We start from the raw sequence: 24,657 nt of genomic DNA, 5'->3' as shown, positions 1-24,657 counted from the left end.
CTTCAATTTCCTGTATAGCAGTTAATGATCTATATGAGCCAACGTCTTCCCTGTGATTTTGATTATTGATGAAATGCTGTGTTTGCTGATGTTGCATGAAAATTGTGTGCTGTCAATAAACTTAGTTTGTGCTGTCTTTTAGAGAAGAAACTCTTTGTACTCATTTTCCTTCCAACCCTAAACAAACAACCCTTCTTCACCATTGGATTGGATGAAGGATCTATCCAATGGTAAAGGGTGTGTGTGTGGACACATATCTTCCAATTATTAACACATACAGTGACTGAATTGTTTTTCTATTTTAGCTATCTTACAGGGATGAGGAGTTGGATGCTATTATACTCTCTGCTTGTACAGCAATCTTACATCTGAAGCACTTAAATGACTTGAACATTCTTGAAAATCAAGCTGTTGTTAATAACTTGAGGATTGCTTCGTAGCTTGCACTTTTCATGTCAGATCATTTTAGAAGCAGTAGTACAAGTGCTATTGCAAAAAGGTCACGAAAGTATGTGCCTGCTTCAAACTACAGGAAGCCTTATGTATGTGCTCAAATGAGAGCAACATTTATAGAAGTGAAAACAGTGATTTGTTGTGTATTTTGTTGCGTTCAGTTTTCTTAGAGAATGCTGAGGCGGTTGGTGGTATTATTAGCTATGGTGCACTTCAACTTGACACTGCACCTGGATGCATATGCCTTTTGTATTCACTTTGGAGGAATGAAATACAAATGCCATTTTATGATTTTTGTATTTTGTTAATCCCGCTATATTTCCAAGTCTTTTTGGCAACTAAGTTCAACTAAATTGGTTTAAACTTAACAAAAACCAGTTTCATTAGTGAGAAGGTGTAGACACACTCTAATTCCTAGCGGCATCGCACGCTTCTTCTTTGCATTCTTTTTTTGTCATTGGGGTGCTTTATGCACTTGTGATGAAACAATAAAACGTTAAATATTATATGTAATTTTGTATAAGTATTATTTAATACATACTAACACAAAATATAAATTAAAATTATATAAAGTTAAACATATAAATATACATTAAAATATAATAGTTGATTTTTGGTGTGTAAAATATTTTCATATTTGTAGAATGAAAATTTAAAAATTACCTTAATAATAAGAGATAGTATGATATTTATAAAAGCAAAATATTTGACAACTAAACGTGGAAAAACACGCATATCATTTCTGTTATAAAAGTTATGTATCTTGGGTCTCTACTTTCTAACAATTGATACACTACTATAATACATCATACATCATCCAAAATAAGATGTGTTTGAAAGACAAGAGGGAGAGGAGAGGGAGGGAGAGAGCAAAGGAAAAAAAAAATATGACTTCATGTTCCAACTTGTGGACTAACTTCAATTCTATTTGTGCATCTAATTGACTACAAAATAGGGTCAGGGATAATCAAGAAAGTGCTGCATAATTATTTTTGTTTGGCTAATGCAGTAGATAAGCAAGCACACCATTATTTTCCACTTTAGTTTTTTTCCCACTAACTACTAATGTCTGCTGTGGTTCCATTTCCTCTATTCTTATCAGTTATCACCACTAGTGCCTGCTCTGTTTCCGTTTCCACAGATTCTGCCAACACAGTAGCCGGTGGTTCCTTTTTCTCTCGTGGTGCCACCACCGTTGCCTGCTGTTGTTTCTCCTCAATTACTTGTGCTTCACTCTTTTCTAGTTGTTGCACAACATATTGCTTTAAATATCTAAACAATATCAGTTGTTTTTTGATGATTTATCCGCTATAATAACTGAAAGTAGTTAAAATCAGAACTCAATAATAAGAATTCAAGATTCAACAACAACAAAATTCAAGTAAAACAAGATGCAGCTTAGCAAAATTCAACTGAAAAATTTAATAAATAAATGAATTCAGTTCAATGCAACAGAAAAGATTCAATCATACAGATTAGTAACTCAGAAGAAAAATTCGATACAGCACAGGTACAACAGATTGGATTTATAAATCAATCTCAACAGCATTAATTCAATATCAATAAACTGAATTCAAATAAAAATTCAGTAAATTAATAACTCAAAACTTAACAGAATCATCAATAATACACCATAAACATATTCGGAATAAACCACAGAAGAAAACAATATAGCACAAATACAACAGATTGAACTTTGAAGAGGATAAAGGGGAGGTCTTACCTGAACTGGCGGCGAAGGCGAGAAGAAGAGCAACAGCGAACCAGAGACCAGAGAGGAAGAGATGCAGTTACACTGTCGCAGATAGTTACAGGTAGAGAAACATGTAGTTGCAGAGCCAAAGAGCCAGAGCGGCAGAGAGGGGAGCAGGATGGCGGATGATTCTGCCTCCGGGGACGACGGTTCCCCTCGGTGAGTGTCATGCGCGCGACGACGGCGCGGTGACCTTGAGAGTTAGACGTGGAAGAGTGAGAGGGGGAGGGTGGTGGACGGCGATGAGAGTGGAGGAGGTTGGCGCAGAAAAGGAGAGCGATAGCACAGCGAATAGAGGGTTAGGAGTTAGGGTTTTTTTGGTAACTAACATTATATGAAAAATAATAGAGATATTTTAATCATTTTGTATAATAAAAATATGATAATTATTTTATATATATATATAAAATAAAATTAATTTAGATCGGTTTAAAATTTGGTTTATCTGATTTTTTATTTAAATCAATTTATTTGGTTTAATTTTAACAAAAATATATGATATATATATATCAACAAAATGTTATTAATAGTTAAATTCATTATTTGCATTTTCTTAAAGATTATACAAGCTGATTTATTGAACAAAAAAAAACTCAACTCAAAATATATACACGAAATAACCAAAGAGTTGAACAATGCTAATACAAACTGAAATCTTGCATTAAAAGGCCTCTTTTAGCCCACATATTCAACACATTATTAAAAAAAAATACATACCTTGCATTAAATCAAACAAACTTTCCAAGTTCCACTCAATCCTAAGAACACATGAGCAAAGCTCTTCAATCAATGGGATAGAATAAAGAGTCTTAGCTCAAGTGGCATTTCACCTCTTTCTCACCACTAAGGTCTAAAGTTTAAATTCTAGAAGATGTATTTGAGAGAAAAAATGTGATAAATATATGAGAAGTGTGTGAGTGTATTGTGTACCTAAAATTGAAAGTTGTCCAATTTCCTAACCAAACAGAATTAGTTTATTACCAAGAACATGATTAATTCAATTCATTAACTAGTGATCCTAAAAACCTGCAAACACTTTTTTTCATTTTTATTATGCGAATTTGAGACACTTAAGTTTAGTTAAAAGCAAATGTCAACTTCTAGTGTATGAGTTTCTAATAAGTAATATCAGCTCTAAATCTTGTTTTAGCTTTCTAAACAAAAAAAAAGTGAAACAAATATATCAGGTGCTTCTTTTTGTTTGTTTTCAACCTTACATCAGTAACATGAGTTGTATAAACAATAATTAATTCTACTATTAAAATCTATTGTTATCTTGAAATGACATCAGAGTGGTGTAATATATAAAGAGATAACAAAAAAAAAAAAGGTGTTTGAAGTGGATACAAATGCAACAACCAAAGAAAAAATCCAAAGTATAACCAACAACCAAAGCTAAATACAAAAGCATGCTAATAAAAAGTACAATTTCTGGCACTGCTTTATTTGAATTGAGGTGAAACATTCTTATAAGAATGTTTTCTTCCAATTATTAATAAAAAATTAGATTTTTTTATATAAAAATAATAACTAAAATTTTATTATTTAATTTTTTATCTACAGAGACTTTGGTCTTTTTAGTTAGAAATTTTTATTAATCTATAACTTATTTTTTTATAAAAGTAGTTTGATTTTATAAATTTTTTATGCAATGCATAATCTATACCGTCAGAACAAAATGGACCACAATTTTAAAAATTTATATTCCCGTAATGTTATTATGGATAAAAATACTAGTATAAAATAATTTTAATAAATATAATTAATTTTAATTTACTTTAATATATTTTCTCAAACTCAATTAGCAATAGATGCTTCAAATTTATTTAAAATAATAAAATAAAAGAATTATAAAAATTTATGGAATGGTCACATACAAAAATTATCAAAACAAAATATAGATGTAACTGTTAAAAGAAAGTGCAGACAAATTTATTAAAAGAAAGTGCAAACAGAAATATTAGAAGAAAGCTCATGTAAAATTATCGAAAGAAAACTTAGATAGAACTGTCAGAAGCGAGCACAGACGAAATTGACAGAAAAGTGACGAACTATCAAAAAGATGGTGAACTGTCATAAATATGGCAAATTGCAGAAAAACTGCCAAAAAAGTGACAAATTATTGAAAAGATGATAAACTACCAGAAAATTACCGAATAGGTGGCGAGTTGTTGAGAGATGACAAATTGCTAAAGAATGACAAACTGTCGAAAAGTGACGAAAAATATATGATTTTTCCATGAAAATAGTAAATATCCTACAAAAATGAAAAAACAACAAGATCAAATAAAAAATAGTAAAAACAAAGGGCAAAATAAAAAAGAGGACACTAAAATATCTTAGTTGGGGTCCACACAGAGGTACCACGTCATTAAATTGGAAAAATATCACATCAGCATACTGCCTCAGCCTTAGGTGACATCAACAGACGCGGTGTTGGGAATAAATAATATGACCATAATCTAATCAATTATATATCAAATAATTTGTTATTGTTATTATATTAAATTATTAATATAATAAGGTTCTTGATTAAATTTAGAGATTTATCATTGTAATAGTGATCATAATATTGAGAGATAAATCTTTTATAATTCAATTTAAATTATTCTTGGTCATAGGATTATTAAAAAGAATATTATAATCCGAAAAGATCAATATATGTATAATGGTCTTCATTGGATGAAGTTAATAGATCTCATTTATTAAATTATATATATAGAGATGACCATTGAACTGACTCACTTTGAGAATTCCTAATGGTTATAATTACCGGATATTTGTCAATAGGATATTTTCAAAATGAATATAGTAATAGAGTTCATTTGACTTGCGGCTATCATAATAATAATTGACAATGTATTTATTATACTTTGATTCCGGAGACTTAATACCTTAGGGTGCTAGTTGAATAGACATTGGGTATAATTTAAATACTTGTAGAATTAATGATTAATCAATAAAGAATCCGTCAACTCTCGGTAAAGAATTTGAGCTCTATGATTATAATGACTGGGATGAATAAAACCTTGGTCAAGAGGATTGAATGAATGAAGAAATGAGTTTCTTAAGTCATTCACGGTTCATTATAATAATGGTAACAAGTTAGAGTTTGAAAATTAAACCATACTCTAAGGGTTAACTAATAGCTAAAAAGATAGAAGGAATTATATTTTATTCTTCTCGAATTCTTAGTAAAAATATATTACTTCATACTATCAGGTCGTTAAGGAGTGTTGCTAGACGCCAACCTTGATTAATAAATTTAGTATGACTAATTTACTACCCGCATATTAGAGGTGGACATGGAGCTTCTAGTGCTACGTGGAGGCGTGTGCGACAGCGAATGACAATGGCGTTTAGCTCATTAGACTTATAAAGATAAGACAAGGAGGATGGATTAATCGATGAGGTGAGAAATCATCAAAGTAGTGACGAAAAAAATGACAGAGAAAAATTGTGAAAAATACGGTGATTTCAGTAGAAGTAAAATAACTTATCATTTTGAAGGAAGATATCATGACTCTGATACTATATTAGAAAGGTAAGAGAGAGCTATAGAAAAAAAATTTGTGTGTAATCAAGTTGTATAAGAATGATACAATATATAAGGATATTTATAAGTGTTAAGAGAATCAAAATAATAAAAACGTAATATCCTACAATAAATATTCAAATATACTAAATAATTCTAATAATGAATGCTATTGATCCTAATATTTTTCATGCACAAAAATCTTGTCAGGATGCTCAAAAAATATATAATAACTATTCAACCATTAAAATTATGAGTTTGTAAATTATAACGACCCAACTTCTAGCATATCATAATCACACTAAAAACTAAACGTTACTAACTTGTTTTTCTTAACTTTAGCTAGTATTTATTATATGAGTCTGATTCGTTGTAAAAATGTAGTTATGTTGCGAGGTTATTTTTTGAAAATGTCTAGTTTTATACGCAAAAATATTTAAAGATAAAATCAGAGGTAATAATAAATGAAATAGTTATAAACAACTAGACGTACATACATCTCAAAGCAATTAACGACACTCAGTTATCCAGCTCTTCGTTATGATACTTCTAGAAGTAGCTAGATAATAACTATATATATATATACATACAACATCACGGACTCTGACCTGTCAAAGAAATTCTTAAGTTGGCACCCAAGCTAGCCGAAACTTTATACTCACCTAATCTCCTACACTACAAAAGTGATGAAAAGACATTCTAGGTCTTTAAAACTTGGGACAAATTGAATGTCATCAAAAGCAAAATATTACCCACTACTCCTCTGCACGAACATACATCATCTCTGGATCGTCGGTGCTCCATATCAAGGGGAGAAAAGGGTAAGAACTTGGGGTTCTTAGTAAGGTTGGAGTTGTTAGTAGATTTCTTTTATTCTTTGAGGTTTAACAAACAAATAGTAGAATACAGAGAAATATTATACAATCAAAGAATACAAAACAATATCACGTATCGGTTTGTCCTGTGTAAGTCATGAGCTCATATATCGGTTTACACCCTACAGTTCGACATTATCTGAGAACAAGTCCCAGATATGACTTTTTCGTTGCATCAGTTGCATATAAGTCGTATGGCTGAAGCCACATCAATTGACTTTAAGTTGTATGGCGTAAGCCACATCAGTTGACTTTAATATAAATATGCATACAACTGAAATATGCATACAACTGAAAAGCAGTTCTTAGTTGTAGGCGTCCCTACTATATGTTCGGCTTCAAAGCCTAAAATCGATATTCACCTTTCCTTTGTCCTTTTTTTAACCCTTTTTTCTATTTCTTTTCTGTTTTCCTTTCTTAGTCTTTCCTTTGTTGTCAATTCTCAATCTCTTTTTGTTTATCCATGGCTTTGCCCTTTCTTCTTTTTGCTCTCTTTTAATGTCTTAACTAATATTTATTTTTTCCTCTTGGCTCACTTTAGGTCTTTTATGAAGAGAACCTCTAGGTTCTAGACTTTGAATGATCTTTCTACGTCTTTTTACTTTAATTGCTTTTATGTCTTCATTTTTTACTTTAATTCATTTTATATTCTTTAACTTTTAACTATTAATCTTTAACCTCAAGAATTTAATTATTTGTATTCTAATCCCTAAACTTTGATTAATTATATTTTAACCCTTTAACTCATTACCTTTTTATCTTTGAATTTTTCACCTAATTATATATTTTTTTAGTTATTTATGAAATTTCATTAATTTGTGCTCAGGTGATTAGTAACAATGATGGGCACTCAACGCTTCAAGTCACAATGTTGGGTGCTTAGCATCCAAATTGACACTGAGCACCTTAGAAGCGTGAAATTTTGTCACAAGACGCAGACGCCTAATGCTTAACACTAGGCGCCCAGGACTACATATTGTGGGGCACCCTGCACCCATGGTATTTTAAGGAGTGGGCGCCCAGCGCCCATGTGTTTGTCAAGAGAGGGTGCTCGGCGCCTGCTGTGTAAATGGATTGGGTGCTCAGCACCCATAAATTTCAATATGCGAGCGTCCGGCGTCCATGAAATTTTAGGGGAGGGTACCCAACATTCAACATTTCAACCACGAAATATACGTTAAAACATTATATAAATACTTAGTTTCAAACATCTAACAATTAACTATCATTCAGGCATCAAGAACACATTCAAATCATTATTAATTTACCGAACCTTACTTCTTCGTTTTAACTTCCAAGAACCGGTTTTCTCTTAGCGATTTTTAGCTCGCTTCCTTCCTAATGTTAAATCAAAACAACTTTTAAATATATAATTCATGATGACCAAGTCTTCATCATAGATTCATATAGAGATTTCTCACTTTCTCAAGCTGGGACTAAGAGATTCTTACTATTAGAAAAGTCTAAGCAAGAGTTTCTAAGTAAGAACGTCAACAACGTTAAATTCTTCCATGATTTAGCTATGGTCGAACCTTCAATAAAAGCGTACAACACGATACTTTAACTCATCTTAAAAAATCGAGTACAGTTGTAAAAAGAAAAAAGAGTTGAACATTTTAATCGGCTTAGAATTTTTGTTGGAATTTTAGAACTAAATGATCAAATATGGAAGCTTAAAGAGACTAAGGGAGTTTACTTGAATTTTGCTCTCTTTTTCTTTCCTTGGAAGCTCTGAAAACTAGAAGAGATTGGAAGAAGGAAGTGGTTTCTCAAGATATCGTACCAAAAAGTTAAAGAAGCAAGAGGTGGCTGAAGCATGGGGCCATGGGTTTTGAAAAGTGATTCATCAAAATTTTAATAATAAAATATTATTAAAGAGTTAATTACTAAAGTTAGATATAACATATCACTAGTAATTATATTCCTAAAGTAAATATATAAATTATTAGTATAAATGATACTAATAATAAGAGTGTTGGTATTAATTTGTATCAGTAAATTTTTAGATCCAATCACTATAATAAAATATTAATATGTTAAAATATTTTTATCTTAAACATTATTATAATAAAATATTATTATTTATTTTTTTGCTTATTCAAAATCAATTCGTCAAATAGAATCCAACCGTATCACTTGAATTTTGCAAATTCCTAAAATATGGAACTCGAAAAATCCATTACTAAAAATATAAGTTATTACATAAATAATTTATGTTAATTTTTATTTCTACCATTAATTCAGAAATTATTTCTAACATCAATAAAATATCTTAAAATTTATAATTATTACGTCATAAGAGTATAACTCAAAAACAAATCCAGATCAATGTCATTGACTTTTGAGATGTTGTTCTTAGCTTGTAGTTATTCTTTGATGACAGAACCTAATTTTGACCCTTGTGACTTGTGGATTATGGACACACTACACTTTTATTGTTTCTACTTTCTAGTGATTTTTGGGTCATGGACACACCGTACTTCCACTGCTCTTAGTTTTTTTTTTCTTTTTTTTTTCATTGATGACATAGAGAATTAATTGTTGTATTGAGTAAAAGTATTTTTTTATTATATTATTTTCTATAAAAATATAATCTCTATTATTTTTGTTCTAAAAAGAGAAGGAAGAGATACCTTTTACTTATTATTTAAAATTCTACTATTTTATTTTATTTTTATCGAATAACAACCATCATACTTAATTCACCATAATTAGAATTAGTTTTATTATTTATATGAACTATATTATTATTTTAATAAAATAACTTACAATTTTTCACTTGTTCTATATTATCACTTGAAGATCCAACAACCAAAAAATGCACTACTTTACAATACAATAATCAGATTGTTATCCTTACTTGAATTGAATTATAGCGATAAATGTCCATTAATGACATGCTTCATTTCATCTTTTACAAAATTAACTCAACTCAACTTCTATATGAAGGTTTATTGTTCAGCTTCTTTCTGTTAAAGCTATTTAGTTTGATGTTAATACATTCTTTTTTGTTTATAGTAAGCATTGAAGAGCAGTAATAACAAAGGAAAACAATCCCAGAAAAAAAAAATCTCAAGTTCTCTTTTCATATAGACGAATCTAAACCTTACATATGGAGAACACACTTATCTTTGTTGGAGGAAGCCAAGATGCTTTTTTGACAAGAAAACCTTATACTATTGGTTTCAAGTATCAATAATTCCGTTGTCGTCCAGCGGCTAGGATATCTGGCTTTCACCCAGGAGACCCGGGTTCGATTCCCGGCAACGGAAATTGCTTTTTGGTTTTTCTAAAACTTGTTTGTCAATCTGATTTTTACTTTTATCTTATGCCTTGACCTTCGGGAAATGAAATACTTGTGTGGTTTATCCTTTTAATGAAATAAATTCGGAAATGAGCCATCGAATGCATTAGTCGATGCATAATAGAATTTTTATCAAGTGCGAGAAAGCACGAAAGTTGAAGATAGTGATGTTTCTTTGAATTGCAGTTAAGTTTTTTGGGAGTAATAGCTACAAACAAACGTTAACTCTTTGCTGCTATACACAACTAATGTCAAAAATAAAATAAAATACAACCCTCCTAAGATACTCAGAGAAGCAGGGTGCATCATGATAAAGAAAACCAACCCTAAGAATCATTCGATACAAAAGGAACATGTCGCTGTCAACACTGACTTGTGAGTATATTTACTTCCCAAATCCTAGTTCTTTTGATACTTCTCTCGCCAAGATGAACTTTAAAGTATCATGACACGAAAATAAGGTTCTGGCGTGCGGCTGAGTGGAAGCTTCCACCAAAGATCCTGCAAATGAAGTGTAACTGGCTCAAATTGAAAAACTTCAAGAGATAAAGCATGTTACAAAATAAAGCATGAGCAATAACCTAGATAATGGTGGACCTTTACTCTTATCTGAGAGGTTACTATTCTAGTCTTCTTCATAATATGGTGGTGTTGCTTGGATGTACTGCTCATTCTCATCCCCATCCCCATCATCTTCATCATCCTCTTCAGCCCCTACCCAATTACTTTGGTGATGCTGTGAAAACCCTCGATCATTATTCTGTCCCACATCTGGATAAATGTATTAATTAATATCTTAGTTGCTGGAGGAACAATAATTTTGTTAGTTTGAGTTATTAGCCACTCCAATAAACCAACCTTGTGGCCCGTGTGCATGATCCATTTTAGTTGGTAGGCAGCTAATTCATCAGTCAGGGTAAAGACCGACAAGTGATAACTGATAACTACACTACACATAACCGCTACAAGTGCTTCAGCGAGTGGTTGAGTTGAGGCTTTGAAGAGATGAAAGTATTGAAATAGTAAAATGGATTCATACCCTTCTCCAAAACCACAACTCAAACACACTCTAAAGTGAAAGTACTCGACATGCAACTAAACAATTATAAAAATAAAAGAAGCTTCATCAGATGGTAAACCAAGAAAAAGAAACAAAAGAAAACAGAAAACTTCATTCACTTTCTGGTTCAGTCCAAAACTTGTAACTTCCGTATAATAGATCCTACCAGATAGCAGATGGTATGAAATGCGGCACTTTTAACATCAGTGACCAAAAAAATGCAAAGACAATAAATTGTGATGCTAATATATTGAGAAAAGTATCAACATCAAGGATACGAATTAGATTCAATGGGATTATTTCCAGCAGGTAATGGTTCTCTTGAAATTTGCATTCTACTGATTCTTTGAATTTCTCTTTGTTCGTTATCATTCAAAACTGTTTCTGCCTGTGCTTGCCTTTCCTCCGAAGCACCTATGTTCTTCATGGCGCTTCCTGAAAAAATGGACATGCCAATGAGAATTTATATCAAACACATACAATCCATCTCAGTATTTAGGTTACCTGAGAGGTCGGACCATATACGGGTGTGGTCAGATGGAAGCTCAGACGCATTTGATCTGCAGTTCTCTTGCTGCATGTGAGATTCATTTCTTTCTTCATTTTGAGCATTTGTTCTGGTGGCCACTTGTGGAGGTTCTGCGGCAGCACCTTCATGAAGCTGGGATGTTAACATTGTTGCCAGTACAAGGGTACCATCAAAATTTGAGTGGGACCCATCTTCCAAACCAAAGTATGGTGCCATAAGAATAGGCCTGCTCAAAGACATTACCATTCGAGAACAGAGATTAATAACACACCATAACCATAACTAATTAGTCCTTGAACAAAATATGGAAAGCAAGAAGAATATTTTTTAGTCCCGTTTTTACATCAAAACCACTAACATGTTACTCCTATTTAAAGATCTAGAGAAGTTTGTTTCTGTGCATTTACCAACGTGCATGTATTTGCAGCCGAATAACAGACTGGCATGAATAATGACTACACAGCAATACACATAACTTTGAATGAAGAGGCTTTCCATCTCATTCTTAGGAACATTTTTGGCACAAATCAGACAACTTATTCCTTATGTGAAGAAAATGACAAGGATAACTTGTGTCATATACTAAAACATCTTACTCGCCAGCTTTCTCAAAATGTAAGTGGATGTCAAGTTCACAACCCTCGCAAAATGAAAGAAATGCCTGCAGTGTGACGAGGAGACAACAATCCAGATTGCAGGTAACTTGCTAACCTTCAGTTCTTTTACACTGAAAGTTACATCAATTGGGTCTCCAGTATGAAAATACTGCACAAATTCCTCTTTAGGATCTATCCACAGTTGGGTATGGAGCGACGCGTCATTGTCTGCCACAAAATCGTCATAAATAAACATATACGTTTCTAAAAGCTAGCTAGAAATTACAAATTGTAAATCTTCATTACCTTTTGTAGGGTCATTATAACTTCGCAATTCAACAGCCTTCCCTCCAATTTCATTTGCAGCATCTGGAGGTAGAGAAGCAGGTTCTGTTGCTATGATGGTGATCTCTTGAAGAGATGATTGAAAATTACCTAGTAACCTGTTCAGATCTCGTGGTCTCACGATAAAGTTGCTTGGAAACTTTTGCCGATCAAGGGACAAGTGCTGTATGTCAGGTTCAACATTGCAAGTAATCCAATAGGTTTTCCTCATACCTGCAGTTTTATAGATAACTTTAAAAATGTTCAAAGGGTCAAACATATGTGACTTGTTGAATGAGAGATGGATATACCTATCAGAATGTACAGTACCCCAAATGGTTATTACTCGATTCCATAGAAGGACATATATAATAGGACGCCCTTGAGTTCATTGTTTTCAAAGAATTTGCTGCTATACAATTTTAAATTTTTCAAAATGCCATATTATATTATTTGATTTAGTTGATATATTAAATAAGCCACAGAAAAATTATCTTAAAGCAGAGGGTCAATTCCATAACAATTAAAATATCAACTGGAAACTGTGGCAACATCAATTTAGAGACCTAAGACTACATTATCAAGCTTTTTACAAAAGACAAGTAAATGACTAGTCTCCCGTGATAACCCAAACTAAATTCTATAGCAATCAGTGGCTGAAATCCAAATATGGCGCAATATTAATCGAGCAAGTTTACCACTGTAGCAATCCAATATCCATTGCACCTTGGGAGCATCCGGATCAGGTAGTTTCACGGTCAAACGATCGATATTCGAAATAGGTGTCCTAAGCACAGAACAAACAGCCTAATCAAACTATGTGAGTGATGATTCTCTGTTTGCAAAGCCCATTTAAAACAACAAAAATGAATCCTCACCTTCAAAAGCACACTACATTGCACGGGGTTACTAGAAACCGTATAGACGTCAAAGAAGCCAGGTCTGAAGGTGATGGATTGATACGCAGAACGCGATGAATTAATAGTGTGGAAAAGAAGCTGCAACAACAAATTAGCAGCGAAATCTGAGTACCAAATGTGGCTGGAAAGCCCTAAATCACTAAAATACACTGAGATTTGGTAAAGGTTGTGTTACCTGAGAGGAAGAGGCTTGAATTGCGAGCTCATTTCCAATCCGAGAGAGACAAGTGATGCATCGCGAAAAGGTTTTGAGACTGTTATCGCCCAAAGTGAACTCCATTTTCGTCTTTGATCTCACAAAGCAGAATGAGGGAGGAACGTTGGGAATCTATAACAAAGTGATAATAACAAATTATGTATGCGTTGGATTGATAATAAAGAAGAAATCAAAATTCAAAACCTTCGATACTGTGGTGTGGTGGTTCTAGTCAGGAAACAGATACACCAATCTCCGTTGATGATCATCACACATTGATTATTGCGCTTCAACATAAAAGAGAATTATGGAGCACATCAACGTCTGATTTGGCTAATTCGCATCATTCCAGTAACCACCACACACCACACCAGACGAGACAACGCTCAGCATTTTTTCATTACTTTCAGACTTAAATTCAATAATCAATACGGTTACTGATTACCGAAAATTCAGGTAGGAAAGCAAAAATGAAAGGATACTGCAACAGATAAATGGACATGAAAGTTTGCTTACTTGTGGAACATAACCAGCGTTGACTATGTAGATATGACATTCAACATTGACTAGGCAAAGCAACCAGCAAACATGCCTTCATCCCAAACAAAAGCCAGATGAAACGACTACGAGTAACAGCTAAAGTGGTACTATAAACCCTAGACCACCAGTAAACCCTGGAATGGACTGAACGCGATTTCATACACGCATAGGTTAATAAAAACATAATACACCATCAGCAAATCCGTTGTCGTCCAGCGGTTAGGATATCTGGCTTTCACCCAGGAGACCCTGGTTCGATTCCCGGCAACGGAAATTTTTAATACAATTTATTAGAAACAACAAAGTAATTAAAAATCAAAGAAAGAAACAAAAAAAAAAGAAGAAAGATAATGAAGCTCATTTGAAGGCTAAATTATTCCACATAGTGTACCAAAATGGATCAATAAAAAATTAAATCTTTTTATTTTTTCTAGCATAATCACCAAAAGCATAAAAATATGATTTTTAGTTGTTTACCATCTTTGACCGCGAAAATAAAACTAAATACACAAATTGATAAATTTCTGTATTCCGATTTAAATTGATAAATAAAAATATTTTTATTTAATTAAAATCCCCTCCAAAATATTACTATATTAATAAAAATATACAAATACATTTATACTCCACTTTTGCCTTTAACAACTTTTTTATTATTCTAGAAATCTTTATAAAGAATTGACATTCTATTAAGAAAATAATTTATCCATTTTAAAATTTAATTATCTGATAATAAAATTTATTAAAAACAACAAAATTAATCTATGTAAAAAAATAATTCAAAAAAATTTTTAAAAAATAAGAATTTATTAGAAATTAAAAGATTAAATCTAAAATTCATTTAAGATTTTTTTGTGACTGAAAATGAAAGAAAGAAACAAAAAAGAAAAGAAAAAAAAATTAAATTAATTGATTGATTTCATGTCTAAACTCTAAACTAATAAGATAATATGGTTCATTTTTTTTGTTATACTTTTAGAGAACGTGTTATGCATAAATATGGATGATGGGTGTTTTTAAACAATATGGATTTTTTTTTAATTTGAAAATATAATTTAAAGTTTTTTTTTGTTTGAAGGTTAAGAAATCGGTGAGTCAGTTTTAAAGTTTTAAAAAATAAAAAAAAATTAAGAAATCCAATTAGGTGGGTCAGTTTTGTGTCTTCCCTAAATCGAATTAGTCTAATTTGACCTATCGAGTTAGGAGATATCGTGAAAAATAAAAAAAATCGTATAATACCAAGTTTTCTCAATATGTAAATTAAAAACTCATATATAATTTGCACTGTCTTCGAGGTAGCTATTCTAGCAATATGATCAGCAACATAGTTTGCAGTCTTTTGAATCAAACTAATGTTTGCTTTCCAATTCCAATTCATAGTTCTTGATTTAGATGCACTGAATCACTTTCTATAATAGTATTACCACTTTGTCTTCTATGCACCATTGAAGAAATCTCCAAATAATCCGTTCGACAGAGTACCTCACGAAAACCATAATCCCTTCCAAATAGCATGAAGCCCCCGCATGCAGAACATTGACTTTCTCTAACTTTCTCCGCACAAACTTTCAACCAATTCCCATCCGAGTTGCAAATAATACAACAAAAATCCAAAATACCATTTAATCAAATATTAATTGAGACTAATTTAAATATGAATTTTTCTATCTAGGACACATATTAAATTTACAAATAAAAAAATTCATTAAAAATATAAAAAATTTAAAATTTCAATATATTTATTTTGCATTCATTAAATAAAAATATTTAAAGCTTTCAATTAATGGTAAACTTATCATATACTCCTAGAACAAGTGTTAACTAAACCCTTTAAATATTTAGTCTTTATGCTCCAAATAGTCGTAATTAAATTCTTCAATGTTCTACTTAAGAAAAACACTAAAAGCTCTAGTATATCTTACTTTTTTCAGAACTTAATTCATTATTAGGAATTTTTTTTTTCTCTTTATCGCAGGATCACATAACCAGAGATTGCACCATAACTCTGTAAAATAGCAGAACTGCAGAAGGTTATATAGCCAGCTTCTTGTAATTTCGAATTGTCGGTGACGGAAAGTTCTTACATCTGATTGTGGGGAATAATTAATAGCTGGAATCAAGCGTCAAATCTTTTTTACTGCTATACAAATGCTATTAAAAAAGGAATTACAGTACAATACACCTAGGGAATAGACTACGACAGTAGCAGGGTGCGGCAATTGTGGTAAAGTAAAGAAAGCCAACCTGAAGAATGATTGACCTTACCAAATTACAATAAAGTGAGTGAATACATAAGGAACTTGTCACCACTGACTTCGAGTAAACACAACTTTCATTTGTTGAGCAATATTTACTTGATGCCAAGTTCCTTTGAGACCTCTCTCGTCAAACTGAATTGCAAAGTATTATGCCACGGAAATAAGGTGCGGGTGACTGGTAGCTTCCTCCGAAGATCCTGCAAATTATTGTAATTGAAAGAGTTTAAAGATTGAGTGATTGACACATTGTTGCAACAGTTGGAAATTTAAAGTGAGACCATAAATGTCACCCAACATTGTAGATCAAAATGAATTGGTACAATTGACTAATAAAGAGGGACCCACCAGACCAGAAACTAATCAGGGAAATCAAATTGGAAGGAAGGGTAGAAAGAATGTAGAGTGTTTTTGTAACAAAGTTTAGTTAAAGTTCGGTAAACATGCAGATGGTAATAGAATGCAAAGAAAAGGTCTCCTACATGGGATTGCTTTAATTGGAAACAACAATAATTATCCTAGATTTGGCAGAAGAGCCCTATCTGAGACTAAGATTAAAAAACAAATTATCTAGGAAGCCACAAAGAGTACCTTGAAAGTAGAATCAGGCAGGCTTAGATATGATGCCTGTCAAGTTAAAGTAATTTAGTAAATCATCTCTAGATTCAAATTAAAATACAAAAATTAAAAATATTTTTATATAAAAAGATAAAAATAAAAAGAGACCCCAACTACAATAAAACAAAATCAGAACCTCGAGAGAAGCCATATACTCCGTTTCATGGTGACGAATAATGCCTGATATGGCAACTGCACAATCGTCAGAGGCCTGAAAAGAAAAAAAAAAGAAATATAAACAGATGAACCTGGCACAAATATGAATACACAAAGAAACCAGGCCAATGGCCATGAATCATGATACAAGTACCCTGGGGATTGAAAATATACATATGTATGACATGAAGTTATAAATCACAACTAGTAAAAAGGAAGCGATTTCATTTATGGTAACCTGAAAAAGAGTTGCATCTTTGCATTCATGTTTCGCATCTAGCTGCACATTTCCTTCCTCAAAATAGTGTGCACCCACCTGAAAAATAGGACAAATAATCATGTATTGCAACAAGTGTACCATCTCATTCAACCCAATACATCAAACATCAGCACATACCTGTATTTTACCCTTAATTTCCACTGTTTGTTGTTCATCTTTGAACTCAACATTCCATATTGAACACCAACTTCCATTGCTATACACAAGAAAAAATGAAATATAAAATGTATCAAAATCATTAAGTCTACAGAATTCTCTTCCTTTTTTTTACTAGTAATGTAGAGATCAATCATCGAAATTGAAAAGCAGAGTTGGGATTCCATTCAACTAATTTCACCCACCAGAAATTTTGTGGGCTATGCCTAGCAGCAGAAATCACCACAGCAAGCTCAAAATCAGCACCTGGGCCCTCTACATCTTTCCCATTTGCACAATAGACAGAGCAAACACCTTTTGGATAAGCTTCTTCAACATATTTAAGTATTTCAGCATCCAGACTGCACCTGCACTACCAAACAACATTGTGTTGTGCAAAAAGAGAAAGGAAAGTATAAGATTCAGAATTTATATACTCAATTTGTTTTATTCAAGAGGTTGGATGGTCCGTTCCAACCTCCTGTCTCCAAATGCTGATCAACACATTATTAATTGAAAAGCAGAACAAATAGCCAGATAATTATGATCTATCCCTTTCAGCGGGCTCCTTAATAATACTATGCAAAATCTCCATAAAACAGTTGCATGTCACCATGAATCTTTATCACAACCAGTAGTAAGCACAACAATTAAAAGGATTATAAATCAAAAATGAAGAAGAAACTTCCAGAGTCAATCTACAGCAAACAATTAACACTTTCTGAGTTGACAGAGCTAAGAGAATAAAACATTACAAAAGGAACATAGAACTATTCAGACCTTTGACAAATGAACAAATTCATTAAAACCTAACAGGGACAGTGTCTCATTCAACATTATTTATCCCCATAGTTCAGCAATTTTTATGATCAGCATAAAATGTCTCAACCATGGAAATTGCGGAGCATTACCGATATTCTTCAATGTATGGAGATGGAAGTTCTTCATCCGCTGCAGGCCTCACGCCTGTACAAACCTGAGACATTCAACAGGCTATCATGAGACAACACATTATACAAATTACAGAACAAATGAAACTCATGCAATAACAAATTCTCACAATTTGCTCTACACCCTAACTTGCAACGAAGTTTTCTCCCACATTTGGTGTATTCAGCTCCAGACAGTCACTCTAAGACAGAGAAGATGCTTACTTGTTTAACGTGATCGACAGTAGCCACTTGAGTAGTCCTGGGATCAAGAAACGCATTCCCTTCAAGCTCACTGAAGGAAGTAACAAGTACCTGCATGCACCTCTCAAGTGAGGGTTCCATATTGATCAATAGATTCACAGTGAAAGAAGATTCATAATAATAAAAGAAAAAAGGAAAACCCTAGGATTAGGATTGGACTTACGTCACCACTTCGGTTGGGCAATGCGAGGCAAATCAAGTGGGATTTGTTGTAAACGGGGAATGCCTCTGACGCCGCCTCATCGAACAAAACGTCGTCGTTTAGAATCGATTTCACATCTGCGCAAGCCATTTAAGAATGAACATAATTGCATATTAGAGAGAGAGAGAGATAGAGGGAGGGAGGAAGAAGAGAAAGAACCTTTAGCGACGTATTGGATTTCACCAGGGGGAGAATTGAGAAGGAACCATTTGGCTATTTCCACCTTCTGCTTGTCACTAAGCTCTGATTCTTCTTCTTCATCCGCCATTGTATCTCTCACACAGTCACACACAAGGCAAGAAAGGAATTCTAAAATCCCAAATGCGAGTTTGAGGGAAGATGGATCGAGTTCGAGGGAGGCTGTTCAGATATTAAAATCGAAAAATGCTTCCACGACATTCAGGACCGTCCACGAGGCGGGCTCCACCATCCTAATCATGACCCTTGCAGTTGCACAAGTGGGCCCCGCCTCATAGGAATAGTTTTACTTAACAAATCGTTGTGTAGTGTTGGTCTATGTCTGTGATCTGGAAAGTGTATCTGACTGCCATGGCAGCCTGAAACTTGAAATGATGTTGCATTTTGCTCGACAATCAAGCTCAACCTACCATCTTTCACTCATACAGGTCAATAATTACCTTTGACCTCCCTCACGCCACAATCAAACTTGAACTTCCAAATGTTACAGTGTTACACTACTATACTAACTCTCAAAAATACAATCATGTCTCGAAAATATTTCCTTGTTTAATGTCTTTAATCAATCAATTAAAATAAGATGCTATTACCTACATTTCTTTTAATTACTAATCAAAACAAAAAGGTTAGGCAGTCAAATGTTAAATCCTGCACACGATGATACTAGGCACAAGACCTCTTGCGAGACACTAAATTTTTATTTTCTTTGAAAAAACTAAGTTCACCTCATTATGACCGAGTCACCATTTGAATACACCCTGCCATAAGCTGATAGTAACCGATCAGCCAAAGGCACAAATTGGCTAAGTTACAATTTATCCGCAACTATATTAGGCTACACAAAATTAATTTTTAATCCATAACATTACATTCCAAGTTACATCTATAAATATTTTAGCAGTGAACGTAATTCCACGGCCGTAACAGGTTAGCTTCCAAATACTGTTTCCATGCCTTCAAGGGTCCTATCTCCCTATTACGACCGGTAGAGTTTTTGGTTTCATTAGTCATAAATATGCCTCTAGCAGCGAAAGACATTAGCTCCATCTGATCCATGTAACCTCGCATCCTGTTCGAAAAACCTACTCCCCAACGCTGATCACTATGAGATTCCTGAGGTTGAGGGACACTTTTATTTGGGCCAATAATGGTTTCTTCTCTCTGTTTAGAATCATCGTCGTCTGCAGACATGAAGTTACCCATTCCAAATAATTCCCAATCAACCTGCTGCAAGATTCCAGATGCACGCATAGAGCTGTGTGAAGAGTGAGCTTGGAACTGCATTTCTTGCTCCATTGCTAGTGTGTCAACTTGGACCTTCAGTTTGTGTAATTGGTCACCGATTCTTGATGCTACTGCATCATATAATTCTTTTCGTGGCATGTCAGAAACTTTTTCCGCGTTTAGTATATCATTGAAATTGATTGGATCACCAATTAGAACTGTAACCTACAGAAAAAAAAAACATGCCAAGACTATGTGGGAGGTTTTCTACTGAATATATAAAGTATAAACACTTTCGAAGTAAACACTTCAACAATAAAGAATAAATTGGCATGCCATGAAGAAACTTTTTGTAGTTTAATATCTTGATCATTTTTCTGTGGTGAGAAACACAGCCAAAGCCTAGGTGACAATGAGTGCATTAGTAGCAGGCGGCAGAGAGCAATTTGGCCTTTTTCAATTTTCAAAAATTAATCAAATCTTCGTACCTCTTTTTCGGGTATAAATTCCATTCACAATCTGCATGGCAAAATTTCAGATATAAAAAAAAGACTGCAATAGTGCATACCATTTTGCCAATTTTGGGAAAGTTAGCACCTATTGGCATGATATCTTGCATCCCTGTATGTACAAATGGGACAACAATAGGCAGGCTATCTCCATCCAGGACCAACCTGATGGACAAAGTTTATGTCATGATACACGTTTAAAGTAGACACACAGGCATAGTAAAGCAATGAATACAAAACAAACACTCAATGTTGAACCCGTAGTTTGGAAACAACAAACTTCTAGAAAATGATGGGGGCATAACAGAAATACAAGTCCTGAAGCCCAGAGGTAATGAATGACAAAAGTAAGATAGAAGAACCATTTATTCATATACATTACTACATAATACGTGATCAACTATCTGTAAATTACTTCCACAATAAGCAAGCTAGCACCCAAAAAGACAAATATATATTTATCCAATCCAATATATAAACATTGATTTAAACATGTTTCTTTAAAATATGATATAAGAACACACGGATGTATTCTTGAAGGATATAGAAAACTCCAAATTATAATGATCGTGCATATAGAATAAATCATATTTCCGCAAACCAATATTAAAATCTTAAAGGAGAAAAACTATAAATATTGATCCTTAAATATACTTATGAGTTGTCAATACACAATAACAGACCTAAACACTGGAACAGGTCCAGTTCTAATGATCTTCACCCTTAAATTTATTGGCAATCTCAAGTAAATAACACAACAGAAAAGAACAACAACTATTCACAACATACTTAAACTTTAAGAAGCTATGCTCCCATTTGAATATAGGTAGGCAATGGATAACAAAATAAATCAGACAGACAATTTTAAAAACTCTTATAGATACTTCAAGTCTCTAAATCAGAATAGAAGACCAAGGCTGGCATTCAAATCAAATCTACGTACAATATTTCTCACTTTGTCATTCTCCTACCAACAAACAATTTCAATATTCTCTCCCACACAAATTATTAGCTCCATCAATAATTTCAACCATGATACTATATACCTTATAAAGAAAGTAATGTAGTCAAGAAACAAACAAAGTAGGAACCAGTATTAGCAACTTTTAAGTTAGTATTCTACTGCATAATAATATGGAAGATTGTTACCTCCCAACACCTCTTTTTGAAGATCCCAAGGTTTTTCCACCATCCCGGGAGCGGCTTCCTTCAGGGAATATGTGAACCCAACCACCATGGTTCAACTTTGAAATGGCCATGTCCATTCCCTACATAGGATAAGAACTTCAAGTTCAGACTGGAGAGCCAAAATAAGAAGACCGCAAAAGGACAAACTATAAATGACAGAGAGTATGATGCTTTGTCAATTACACTTCAAAATCAATAAATTAGTTTTCAGTTTTCAGGACAAAATAAGAAGACAAAAATTCACTACAGATGAAAACAACAATGAGATTTTAACTAACACATCCGCACATTTTAGCAGAAGTTCCCTATGATACTCAAAACATCAAATCAAAGACATAATACTATAGGATGCATGCTACGGTGAAGAGGGAAAATGGTGAAGAGGTGAAGATTCACCTCCATAGATAGTTAGAGACCTTTTTAGGAGAATGTGCCATTTTATTTTTATTAATTTTTTAAAATAAATTATACACACTACTCTTCATTCTCTTCACACAAACACCTCTACATCATAGAATTATCCATTCTATAGAACCACTCAACAAATAATGTTAAAAGATATTATCATGTGTTGGGTATACCTTCTGATAAATACCATCACCACGAGAAACTGGCAATACTTTTACAGATCGAAAGAATGCCGAAGTTACAGGGTTTTTGAAACATCTATCAGTTGCACAGAGTGTCCATCTGACGTTCTTAGCGTCCAATAGAACACTAGGAGGAAGCAGCGAAGCAATAACAAGCGGGTCGTCCATGGAAGCAACGTGGTTGCTGACCGTGAGAAGAGGTTTACCCTTAGGTCTATGCAGCAAAGCATCATGGAGTTTCTCTAAGCCATAAACCTGTTCTTCCACAACCACAATTAAGTCAGATCAAAGCACCAAAAAGCACGCGAAAATTTTCAATGCCACAGAACAGAAGCTGGCAAGGCATACCTGAACACGGTTCAATCCATTCATGAAGACATGACAGACATTTCCAACAACAGGAACAGCAACAGCTTGCATCATACGAACAAGAGTGGATTCTTCTTCAGAAAGGAAATCCTTACTCACTGTACAATAATAAGAAACGAATCATTCACCCTTACAGTGTCAAAAATCGAGCCAATTCCTACACAATAATTGAACGGGAGAGAGCAGAATGGTAATTGAAGACAGACCTCGTTTGCGGTAGAAAGAAGAGGAAGAAGGCAAGGAGTCCCTGCGGAAATCGCGAAATCGGTTGAGCCAACGCTGAAAGGTGGAGGAGAAGTAACCCTGGGCGTGGGGGATGAAGGCATGGCGGCGGCGCCAATGGCGATCGACGGCGACTCGGAAGCGGTCCCTTAGCTGCAGCTGTAGGGAACGGGCCTTGCCTTTCCAAACATCACCGCGATCGAGACGGTGCATCGGTAAGTCGGTGACGGAGCAAGAGAGAGAGAGACACAGAAAATCTCAGAGCGAAGAGAACAAAATTAAAAAGAATCAAGAAGTGGTTAGGAATCGTGCGAGCAGTTGCAGAGGCACTAGTAGCGAAAGCGCGAGTGTAGAACGAAGGGGGTTTTGATCAAACTGCAGCGAGTTCCACCACTGCTCCTTTTTAATTAGGGTACGCCGTTAAGCCGCTGGCGTTCAATATTTGTTTACTATTTTAAGTTTTCCGTATTCCAATATATATTAAAAAATATAATTTTAATATATAAATAATTATTTTTCTGTTACTGTGCCTGCCATGTGTACTTCTTACATGGATGGAGCCCGCTTTTTTAAAGTCTTTGGATAATGAAATGATCCATGTGGATAGGATAACCCGCTCCAACAAAAACATGACACGTCGCACATCTTAATCTCCCATTTAGGAGTGGGACCTAAAACGAGAGATATTAAAATATTTATGATTGTATTTCGTCAGCCATTGCGAGATCTTCCTTAATTGTCATCAAGAAACAAGAATCTAATTAGCTTGTAAATTCTAGAAGAATCTCTACTCTGCTTTGAAGTAGTTTTTTGTTGTTATTTTGTTAGATAAATTAGACAACTTTGAATTTTAAATTTAAATATTATAACACCACAACATCACAATTGATTTACACTACATACACACCCATATAATACTTAATTAAGGGTTTATATTCACTAGTTAACATTTTTCAAGATTCAAATCTAAAGGTAATAAACTAAGAATCAGTTTGGTAAAATTTTTATTTTTTAAAAATAATTTATAAAAATTAATTTTTAAAATATAACTTTTTAAAAAGTATAATATTTATGTTTGATAAAATTAAATTAAAAAAATTTAATAAATACAAATAATAATAATTATATTTAATAAAATAGTTTTTAAAATTTAAAATACTATAAAAGACATAAATTTAAGTATTAAATTTAAAAATTAGTTAATATATGAGATTATATTAGATTTTTAAATTTTGAAAAAAATACAAGCTAATTTTAAAAAAAAAGACTTTAGTTACTTTCAAAAGTATCTCGATCTTTTAAATGCGACAAGTACAAACACATGATTTTTATGATTTACCATATATAAAATGAGGAGCTTGTGCTTCACCTCTTCGAAAAAATTTACTAAACTAAGGATAAGAGGACAAGCCTATGAGGAATAAGATTTATCA

General features: G+C 33.3%; 3 protein-coding genes and 3 non-coding genes across 8 annotated transcripts; 2 read left to right on the top strand and 4 right to left on the bottom strand.

Moving 5' to 3' along the window:
• The first annotated feature begins 9,816 nt into the window (after nucleotides 1–9,816).
• Nucleotides 9,817–9,888, top strand: TRNAE-UUC (transfer RNA glutamic acid (anticodon UUC)). Its single transcript has one exon. It is a non-coding gene; the product is annotated as a tRNA-Glu (tRNA).
• Nucleotides 9,889–10,075: 187 nt separating this feature from the next.
• LOC107492143 (uncharacterized) lies at nucleotides 10,076–14,212 on the bottom strand. 3 transcript variants are annotated; one of them, XM_016113128.3, is made up of 12 exons: nucleotides 14,062–14,212; nucleotides 13,525–13,677; nucleotides 13,308–13,427; nucleotides 13,128–13,236; nucleotides 12,412–12,663; nucleotides 12,221–12,333; nucleotides 12,106–12,170; nucleotides 11,485–11,735; nucleotides 11,259–11,415; nucleotides 10,779–10,819; nucleotides 10,502–10,691; nucleotides 10,076–10,421 (listed from the first exon to the last, which is right to left on the bottom strand). In XM_016113128.3, the coding sequence occupies exons 2-11, from the start codon at nucleotides 13,627–13,629 to the stop codon at nucleotides 10,546–10,548; spliced, it is 1,359 nt and encodes a 452-aa protein (XP_015968614.1). In that variant the 5' UTR covers nucleotides 13,630–13,677; nucleotides 14,062–14,212; the 3' UTR covers nucleotides 10,076–10,421; nucleotides 10,502–10,545. The 3 variants fall into 3 exon arrangements, with proteins under 3 accessions (XP_015968614.1, XP_015968611.1, XP_015968615.1); XM_016113125.3 differs by having other exon boundaries at nucleotides 10,518–10,691; XM_016113129.3 differs by having other exon boundaries at nucleotides 10,524–10,691.
• On the bottom strand, nucleotides 13,773–13,897 carry LOC127739996 (small nucleolar RNA snoR127). The gene has a single exon (XR_008000736.1). It is a non-coding gene; the product is annotated as a small nucleolar RNA snoR127 (small nucleolar RNA).
• A 74-nt stretch (nucleotides 14,213–14,286) lies between the features above and the next one.
• TRNAE-UUC (transfer RNA glutamic acid (anticodon UUC)) lies at nucleotides 14,287–14,358 on the top strand. Its single transcript has one exon. It is a non-coding gene; the product is annotated as a tRNA-Glu (tRNA).
• A 1,740-nt stretch (nucleotides 14,359–16,098) lies between these two features.
• Nucleotides 16,099–19,461, bottom strand: LOC107492145 (F-actin-capping protein subunit alpha). The gene is made up of 10 exons (XM_016113132.3): nucleotides 19,084–19,461; nucleotides 18,886–19,001; nucleotides 18,684–18,773; nucleotides 18,441–18,505; nucleotides 17,736–17,897; nucleotides 17,512–17,590; nucleotides 17,353–17,430; nucleotides 17,095–17,169; nucleotides 16,932–16,967; nucleotides 16,099–16,540 (listed from the first exon to the last, which is right to left on the bottom strand). Exons 1-10 carry the CDS (start codon nucleotides 19,190–19,192, stop codon nucleotides 16,436–16,438), a joined length of 915 nt encoding a protein of 304 aa, XP_015968618.1. The 5' UTR covers nucleotides 19,193–19,461; the 3' UTR covers nucleotides 16,099–16,435.
• A 322-nt stretch (nucleotides 19,462–19,783) lies between these two features.
• LOC107492142 (uncharacterized) lies at nucleotides 19,784–23,651 on the bottom strand. Its single transcript, XM_016113124.3, has 6 exons — nucleotides 23,209–23,651; nucleotides 22,982–23,100; nucleotides 22,625–22,888; nucleotides 22,005–22,123; nucleotides 20,915–21,020; nucleotides 19,784–20,571 (listed from the first exon to the last, which is right to left on the bottom strand). Exons 1-6 carry the CDS (start codon nucleotides 23,435–23,437, stop codon nucleotides 20,017–20,019), a joined length of 1,392 nt encoding a protein of 463 aa, XP_015968610.1. The 5' UTR covers nucleotides 23,438–23,651; the 3' UTR covers nucleotides 19,784–20,016.
• Nucleotides 23,652–24,657: the final 1,006 nt, after the last annotated feature.

This window comes from Arachis duranensis, chromosome 6 (assembly GCF_000817695.3).
Source record: "Arachis duranensis cultivar V14167 chromosome 6, aradu.V14167.gnm2.J7QH, whole genome shotgun sequence".
NCBI lineage: Eukaryota > Viridiplantae > Streptophyta > Magnoliopsida > Fabales > Fabaceae > Arachis > Arachis duranensis.
Note: the sequence above shows the minus strand (reverse complement) of the source record. Positions and strands in the feature narration are given on the sequence as shown.

What these genes read in the sequence shown, in the direction of transcription:
- LOC107492143 (XM_016113128.3), bottom strand. Translation starts at nt 13,629, where the DNA reads ATGGAGTTCACTTTGGGCGATAACAGTCTCAAAACCTTTTCGCGATGC. An exon ending in TTATAATGACCCTACAAAAG is followed by an intron (nt 12,334 to 12,411) that starts GTAATGAAGATT and finishes ATTTTGTGGCAG; the next exon opens with ACAATGACGCGTCGCTCCAT. An exon ending in AATCCCATTGAATCTAATTC is followed by an intron (nt 10,820 to 11,258) that starts GTATCCTTGATG and finishes CTGATGAATTAG; the next exon opens with CTGCCTACCAACTAAAATGG.
- LOC107492145 (XM_016113132.3), bottom strand. Translation starts at nt 19,192, where the DNA reads ATGGCGGATGAAGAAGAAGAATCAGAGCTTAGTGACAAGCAGAAGGTG. An exon ending in AATCCAATACGTCGCTAAAG is followed by an intron (nt 19,002 to 19,083) that starts GTTCTTTCTCTT and finishes TGGCTTGCGCAG; the next exon opens with ATGTGAAATCGATTCTAAAC. An exon ending in TGCCCAACCGAAGTGGTGAC is followed by an intron (nt 18,774 to 18,885) that starts GTAAGTCCAATC and finishes AGGTGCATGCAG; the next exon opens with GTACTTGTTACTTCCTTCAG.
- LOC107492142 (XM_016113124.3), bottom strand. Translation starts at nt 23,437, where the DNA reads ATGCACCGTCTCGATCGCGGTGATGTTTGGAAAGGCAAGGCCCGTTCC. An exon ending in ATGGATTGAACCGTGTTCAG is followed by an intron (nt 22,889 to 22,981) that starts GTATGCCTTGCC and finishes GTGGAAGAACAG; the next exon opens with GTTTATGGCTTAGAGAAACT. An exon ending in GTGATGGTATTTATCAGAAG is followed by an intron (nt 22,124 to 22,624) that starts GTATACCCAACA and finishes TATCCTATGTAG; the next exon opens with GGAATGGACATGGCCATTTC.